This window comes from Heterocephalus glaber, unplaced genomic scaffold (assembly GCF_053883595.1).
Source record: "Heterocephalus glaber isolate CG9 unplaced genomic scaffold, H.glaber_assembly_v1.0 deba00000546, whole genome shotgun sequence".
In the NCBI taxonomy this organism is placed as follows: Eukaryota; Metazoa; Chordata; class Mammalia; order Rodentia; family Bathyergidae; genus Heterocephalus; species Heterocephalus glaber.
This window is the reverse complement of record NW_028258147.1, coordinates 6105086-6113597: the sequence shown is the minus strand read 5'-3', so window position 1 is coordinate 6113597 and position 8512 is coordinate 6105086. Positions and strand designations below refer to the sequence as shown.

At 39.2% G+C, this 8512-nt stretch overlaps 1 protein-coding gene across 3 annotated transcripts in view; it reads right to left on the bottom strand.

Moving 5' to 3' along the window:
* Positions 1 to 911: 911 nt before the first annotated feature.
* Positions 912 to 8512, bottom strand: part of Tmem209 (transmembrane protein 209) — a 29127-nt gene continuing 21526 nt past the window's right edge. For all 3 annotated transcript variants that reach the window (XM_021237602.2, XM_004856335.3, XM_087204534.1), the window contains 4 exons: positions 7184 to 7298; positions 6995 to 7092; positions 5271 to 5344; positions 912 to 2177 (listed from right to left, as the gene is read on the bottom strand). In XM_021237602.2, coding sequence (XP_021093261.1) covers positions 2123 to 2177; positions 5271 to 5344; positions 6995 to 7092; positions 7184 to 7298 — 342 coding nt within the window. In that variant the 3' untranslated portion in view covers positions 912 to 2122. The remainder of the gene's footprint in view (positions 2178 to 5270; positions 5345 to 6994; positions 7093 to 7183; positions 7299 to 8512) is intronic.

Here is an 8512-nt window from a genome sequence, read left to right as displayed (position 1 = left end):
CCGTGGAGGGTCGAGGATACACGGTGGGGAGCGCAGAGAACCCAACAGCCAACCCCGAAGGCTGTGCTGGCCAGCACCCAGGAGTGGGTGCAGAAGGCCAGGTTGGGGCCAGATTGTGGAAGGCTTTAACTGTCACGCTGTGGGATTTATCAGGGGCAGTGAAATGATCAAACAGGTGTTTCAGGAAGATAAATTTGAAGAGAATGTGCAGGATGAATTGGAAAATCTGGAAGCATGGCAACAATTAGGAGGCTGTGAGATTAATTAGGCCTTTGGAAGAGTCCTGTGTGAGTTGATAAGGGTGTAAATGAGCAGAGCGGAGGCAGGAAAGGAAAAGGGACAGCTGTGAGAGACATTGTTAAGAAAGAATGGATGAGGGTTGCTGTCTGATTGGATTGGGGACCCAGGGAGCTCAAGGAATCAAAGACTCCAGAGTTCTGAGCGTGGGCCTGGTAGGATGATGATCAGAGGGATCTTAAGAGGATGGAATGTGTCTCAGCAGATGCGGCCTCAGTTTCAGGTGTACAGTTGCTGGACTGGAAATGATCACCGGGCTCAGGAGAGAAGTGACAGGTGCTAGGTGATAAGCACAGAGGAGGGGAAAGGAAGTCGGGATGAGAGATGGTAAAGGAAAAGAGTGTACAGAGAGATGCCCATGGTGGCCCATGGATCCCTAGCACTGAAAAAAAAGAAATCTGAATATTTGGACCAAAAGCTACCTTCAGCCCTATAAAGAAAAAAAGACCTTTTGTCTTTATGTAGTACCAAAATTTTTCTTAATGCTTTTAATAAAGTATATGCAACTGTACAGTTTAAAAGCATAACAACTGGTAGTATGGGCCTATATTTAGCATGTTTCAGTGATACTGTCTTTTAAAATATCATAGCAAACAGATTTAACACACAGCAAAAGCAATTAAAAGCTCTTTTCATTTGGACATCAACTTTTAAAATACAGGAACTTTTTGAAAACTTCTTGAAAAATTTACAAACTATACAAAATGGGTGCATATACAATACTCGAGAAGACAATGGTTTTAGCTACTGCCAGGTTAATGTCAATGTGATGGAAGCAATCTCTATAATACATTAGTCCAGAAAATACATGCAACTACTAGCAGCTACTTCTCATAACTTGGTATCTTTTCACTCTCTAGATATTTTGAAAATACTGTATCTAAAAACTTTACATGAATAGGACATAGTAGGATCTTAAAGAAAGGAAGTCTAAAAATAACATAGTAGTACAGAACAATGAAACAGAGCTGCTAAAACCAAAGAGGTGGGAGTGTTCTTGATGTCTACATATTCTTAACTAAAACCCAGTTAATTCTGCTAACTCAATTTAACCCAAAAGTTGAATTTTTTGAGACAGGGTCTCGCTGTGTAGTTCAGGGTGGCCTTGAACTCACAGTGATCCTCCTGCTTCAGCCTCCTGACTGCTGGGATTGCAGGTGTGCATCACCATGCCCAGCTCAAGAGTTGACTTTTTAAAATGCCAATACTGTCAAGTCTTTTTTGATAATCTTTAAAACACACATCTATGTTTTAGATATATTAATACATAACTTAGAAATTAATTTCATTTGTTTAAATACAGGCTTTATACTGATTTGCAGAACACTGGAGGATTAGAGATAAAATTAACACATTTTCTTTCATTTTAAGTACTTGCACTACTAAACAACACAACTAAAATCCATTTTTTTTTTTCATACCGGGGATTGAACTCTGGACCTTTCACTTGCGAGGCAGGCGGCAGAACCACTGAGCTAAATCCCCGGCTAAAATCCATTTCTGAGTGGAAGAATCAGGTGGATAATGCTTATTTGGGGGTTACAATGAAAAAGAGCTATTACATTTATTTAACCAAGAGGAACTGCAAGGTTTGTATTAAAAAGAAAGGTCCAGAGTGTTGCGATTTTGTATCAACTGAAATTTCTGAAAGGTAGTATTTCTTGGAGTGGAAGATACAGGACTTATTTTCACAAGAAAATGGTATACTAGCTCATTTTTTGTTAAATCTCACACACACACATATGTAGCTTATTTCAGAAGAGACGCTTAGATCCAACTTCTTCTGGTTTAATAAAGGTCTAAACATTTGGAATTAAATGACCCATTACTCGCCAAAAATCCATAAAATATTCACACCAGACAGACCAAGATTAACTCTCCTGTAAAGTGAAAAAATAGTTTTAGTAAAATTGCTTGCCAAGTGTGTAACGTCTTTTTCTAATAATGAAAACAAGAATAATCTTTATAAGAAATGTATGTTTAATTGATAACATTTAAAACAATTATGCAATAAATTATGTTATATACATGGTTTATCAGATGAATTGCAGTAATACCAATTACTTTCTTTTTTTTGTTTTTGGTACCAGGGATGGATCTTGGGTCCTTGCACTTGCACAGCAGGTGGTGAAACCACTGAGCTAAATCCCCAGCAAATTTTTTTGTTTTTGTTTTTTGGTACCGGGGATCGAATTTGGGTCCTTGCGCTTGCACAGCAGACAGCGAAACAACTGAGCTAAATCCCTGGCCCCCAATTACTTTCTTAACTGGTTAAAATCCAGGTTTAGGTTTATGGAATGCTGAAAATTAACTTTAAGAACTATCATATCAGATAACAGAAGCAATGGAACAGTTTTAGTAAGATTAGAATATCCTTTAAATTTTAAAAATGGCTGGGCCTGGTGGAGCACACCTATAATCACAGCATTTTGGAAGGTGAGGCAGGAGGATCGCTGGGCGTCCAAGGCCAGTCTAAACTACATAATGAGACCCTGTTTCAAAAAATCAAAAACCAAGGGGCCGGGGATTTAGCTCAGTGGTTCTGGCGCCTGCCTCGCAAGCACAAGGTCCCAAAGTTCGATCCCTGGTACCAAAAACAAAAACAAAAACAAAAAAACCCCATCAGGTCTCAGGGCTGGGGATTAGCTCAGTGCTGCCGCTGCCTGCCTCACAACCGCAAAGTCCTGAGTTCAATCCCCTGTACCCAAAAAACAAAACAAAAAACCCCCAAAACATCAGGTCTCAGAGTAGTAAGTTAGGGAATAATACATTTTTAAGCAAAGAAAAACACAAGCAATTTGCTCAGAAAGCTGTCTGGAGACGTAAACCCAGCACTGTTAACCCCATGTACCATGTGGGAGGTAAGCAGAGGACGAGTAGAGGGGCATCTTCACTTTCTACTGTGTACCCTGCTTTACAGCTTAAATATTTCTCTACCAAACACATATTTTTGTAATAAAAAAATGCATGACGAATCATGTTTGTTAGGTTAAATGGCTCACAAAAGTGACTTTCCTATTTAATCTTTCTTGTATTAAAAGTATGTATGATAAAAGAGGCTAGTAAATGGTCATCAATTTCTGTTCATGTCTATTTTACACCTTTTTGTTGGTGGGGATGGACCGGGGGAGTTCAAGGCCAGGCTTTGAACTCTCAGTGATCCTCCTGGTTCAGCCTCCGAAGTGCTGGGATTACAGGCCTGTGCCACTACACCTGGGCTGTTTTACACCTTTTGTATCTAATATATTTAAGGACAGGAGCTTTTGTTTTTCTAGAACAGTACTGTCCAACAGAAACATAATATGATGCGGGCCTCAAATGCAAATCACATACATAATATTGAATTTTCTAATAGACATTTAAGGAAGAAGAAACAGATGAAATTAATTTTAAGACTATGCTTAACCTGATACATCCAAAATAGTATTTAGGTGTCTAATATACAAAATTATTATGAAAATACTTTAGTATTGTGTCTGTGAAATGTGGTACATTTTTTACATTGGAGGCGTCTCAATTCAGGCTTGCCATGTTTCAAGTGCTCAATGACTACTGTAGTGGACATCGCAGTTCTAGAACACACACCTCTAAATTATGAACGAGATGGTCAGTGTGGTGATGCATACCTGCAAACCCAGCACTTGGGAGGCTGAGGCAGAAGGATCACTGTGAGTTTGAGGGCAGCCTGAACTATATAATGAGGCACTGTGTCCAAAAACAAACAGACAGACAGACAAAACACAAGACACTCAAAACCTTTTTTTTTTTTTGGTACCAGGGATCGAACTCAGGTCCTTACGCTTGTGGGGCAGGTGGCGGAACCACTGAGCTAAATCCTCGGCCCTCAAAACCTTTTAATATAGAGATTCTTGTCAGAAGTAGAAGTGACCACAGATCCAGATGTCCTCTGCTCTGAGCCCTCTCCAACATTCTGTCAGACTTAAGTGCTTAGTACAGCAGAGCCAAACCCAGAACAAAGGTCTTCAGAGACTCCTGATTATGCATTACCAGATTTCCCCAGCTTCAGCAGGGATCCAGCTACTTCAAATATTTGATGCACTAAAATTCTGAATCATCAAAATGATAATACTGAAAGTTTGAGCCTGTTACGTGAGTTTTGTTACTAAATATGTAAGTGACTTCAGCAGACTATTTTTCTACCTTAAAGTATTTTGGGATGGGTACCCTTCTCTCCAGAAGTATAAACAATTTTCAGAATACTCTGTCTGAAATGGAATAGCTCAGAACAAAACAGATTCAATGTTTTGTATTTTAATTTGCAATCAGGCAAGAGCTTGATTTTTATTTTTTTGGTACTGGGGATCAAACTCGGGTCCTCGCACTTTCGAGGCACGTGGCGGAACCACTGAGCTAAATCCCCAGCCCCATGAGCTTGATTTTTTTGAGACAGAGTCTTGTTATGTACTTCAGGCTGGCCTCGAACTCTTGGGATATTGTCTCAGCTTCTCAAATGCTGGGGTTACAGGTGTGCCCACCAAGCCTAGTCCTCTCTCAAGAGTTGTTCCTCTAGGAGATGCAACTATAAAGTCAATGATATGGTCCAACTGCCTTTTATCATTAGGAAATGGAGGTTCTGAGGAGTTAAGGAACTTGCCCAAGATAGAAGAGCCCACTACTGACAGGGCTGAGGTAGTACCAGAAGCCATATCCAGCGTTCAGTCCACAAATCTGGTTATATGATGCTACCTTTCACAGAATCTTAATGTAGGAAGAACAACAGTAAATAAAGTACTTGTACACACACACACACACATATATACTTTTTTGAGACAAGGTCTTACTATAGTCTTAAATTCATTATGTAGCCCAAGAGGGCTCAAACTTGAGGTGTTCTAATGCCTTGGCCTCCTGAGTGCTGGGACAGCTGTGTACCAATATGCTTGTTAGTACATACATTTTTTAAAAAATTAAAAATATTTTTTCTCAAGTACATGTTTTTAAAGCATACTTACCCAAGCATTCCTGACTCTTTTGTCTTTATAATGTAGAGGAACATTAATAATGTATGAAACATATTATTTCTGCCCTAGAACCAAGACAAAAAAGACAAGACTTAAAACTAAACTGAAAAGATTCAACCAGGTAGGTAAATGCAGATTTAAACAATTCACATCCCACACCTCAAGATTTCCATATAATTCAGATTTTCACTCACTAACAAAGTAGCTATCCTTTGGGCTAGGAAGCAAGAACATCACAGCAAATAAGAAATGATTCATGATCTGTAAAGTTTTTATAGAATAAATATTCAGCTGTGAAAACTGGTTAAATAAACTAATATTTCTTAACACACACACACACACACAGAAAGAAAAGATTCATGTAATCAAGGAATTTAACATCAAGTAGAAAAGGCAGAGAGTAAACTAAGGGGTCCAACAGAGCGTGAGGAATCTTGTGACAGGGGTGTGGGATGCCATGGGAGCAAAGGAAGGCATCTTCTCTAGATGCTGAGGCAGGGAATGCATCACTTCTTCTCTTCTCTTCTTTCTCTTTCCTCTCTCTCTCCCTTCCTTTCTTTCCCATCCATCCAGCTACTGTTTTGACTTTTTGAGACAGGGTCTCACTATGTTCAGGCCAGAGTTGAACTCACTATGTAGACCAGACTGGCCTTGAACTCCCAAGTAATCCTCCTGTCTCAGCCTCCCAAGTGCTGAGGTTACAGGTGTGCACCACACCTGGTACAAGACTTTAAAGTCGAGACCTGAGGGCCGGGGATTTAGCTCAGTGGTTCCGGTGCCTGTCGCACAAGCGCAAGGTCCCCAGTTCGATCCCCGGTACCAAAAAAAACAAAAACAAATAAAGTCGAGACCTGAAACAAACAAAAAGCTAACATACTGGGTAGGTCTCACAACTGGGAACAGCATCTAATAAGGCATAGAGGAGAGCTACTCTACTATATATAATTATTGGTCTATAAAAATAGCTAATTTACACTTTCAATTTACCAATTAACTTCCAAGATTTAGCTATTGTAAGTTGTGGTGCTATAAACATTATAGTTACTTTTTAAAAGAGGGTATACGACCACATAAATAATATCAATCCATAAAAGGCCAGAGAAAGATCAAAATGAAATTTTCTATATAATAATAAATACATCCAAATGTTTTTTTTTTTTTGGTACCAGGAATCGAACTCGGGTCCTTGAGCTTGTGCAGCAGGTAGCGAAACCACTGAGCTAAATCTCCTGCCCAATACATCCAAATGTTAACCATGGCTACCTCTGAATAAGTGATTTTTCTTCACATTTTTTTTTGGTTTTTGGCTGCACTGAGGTACATCCCTAGTCTTTTATTTATTTAATTTTACTTTTCATTTTAAGACAGCATCTCACAAAATTATTCAGGCGGGGCTAGAACTTGTGATTCTCCTGCCTCAGCCTCCTGGCATAGCGGAATTACAGGTGCATGCCACCACACCCGTCTTTTTTCTTCATACTATCCCAAACTAAAACATTACTTTTTTTTTTTTTTGGTACCGGGGATCAAACTTGGGTCCTTGCGCTTGTGCAGCAGGCAGCAAAACCACTGAGTTAAATCCCCAGCCCTAAAACATTACTTTTATAGTAAAAAGAAAGGAATGTAAAAGAAACACATTTTTCCTAATTTGAAAAAATCATCAAAGTGAGTCATCCATGACATTCTCTAACAGCAACTTCTATATATAGAAATACCTTTGGAAGATTGTACACATGACGCTGGTAGATGAGCTCATAATGTGGGGGGTTGATAGCACTCTGATAAATGCAAAAAACATTCTCATTTGTAACATCTGTAAAGAAGATATTTTATATTAAAAAATGGAACTGCTGGAGAGATTTCATGTGAAAAACTCAACATGATCTTTCAGAAGAGGTTTATACCTGGCTTATTTGGTGTCTGCACAAAATGCTGAGACGTAAATGTTTTTCCATCAGGGTACTTAGGGTGTGGAGGTAATCTGGAATCCAGGTAAGTGCAAAATACATGCATGATGATCTGAAGGTGAGGAAACAGTTGTGCAAAGTTAGCAGGAATCTAGCATGGGTGCAACCCTTTAAACATCTATAAAGATTTCAGGCCAGGGATTTAGCTCAGTGGTTCTGCCACCTGCCTCGCAAGCACAAGGACCTGAGTTCTATCACCAGTAACAACAACAACAAAAAAAAGCAACTATAAAGATTCTAATTTTAACATTTTTTCTTAAAGAGGGAATTAATAAAAATCCTTTCAAGAGGTTAAGATAAAATCTATGGAATGAAAGATAAAATCACATAATTCAGGGGCTGGAGAAGTTGGCTCAGTGGTAGAGTGACTGCATTGCAAGGCCTGGGTTTAATCTCCAGTACTGGGGGAAGGGGGGGCACATAATGCAGATAACATGCCTATTCTTTTCATCAAAATTATTATTTTCTCTCTCTCTCTTTTTTTTTTTTTGGTACCGGAGATCAAACTCAGGACCTTGCACTTACAAGGCAGGTACGGTGCCACTGAGCTAAATCGCCAGCCCAAAATTATTATTTTCAATAAGGTATTCACAAATATAATCTTTTCCTTTCAAATCATAAGGAATTCAGTGTGTTTAACAGGTGAGGCTAGGCCTACTTCACATAATTAACTCAAAATTTGAACTGAAAAATTTATTTGCCATCAAAATAACCTACCTGGCCACCCTCCTGCCTGCCCACCCAACCATCTGTCCATCTGTCCATCCATCCATCTTTTTTTGCTTACTGGGGATTGAATCCATGACTTGCACATACTAAGCAAGCGCTTTATTATATAGCTATATCTTCGGACCTTTTATTTTTTAATTGCCAAGGCTGGCCTCAAATTTGTGATCCTCCTGCCTCAGCCTTGCAAGCAGCAGAGACAAAGGGCATGCACCACCACACCTGCTAAATCAGTCTGTATTTTGATGGGAAAGTTTACTTTTCTACATGCAGAAAGAAAAATGCAATATGCCAGCCTACAAAATAACCAATTATCTGTGTGTGGGAGAAGGGGATCCGTGGGGTGGGGCAGTTTAAACACCAAACTTCTATTCCCTAAATATTTTATCTTCATTTTTGGTTTTTATAGCAACCCTAGAAGAGCAGGTTTCTGTTTTCTGGTAAGGGGATCATTCATGCCACCCATACAGCTAATTAACAGCAAAATCAAGATAAAATGCACATATCCAATTCTCAGTTTGAATGTCAACATTTAAAACT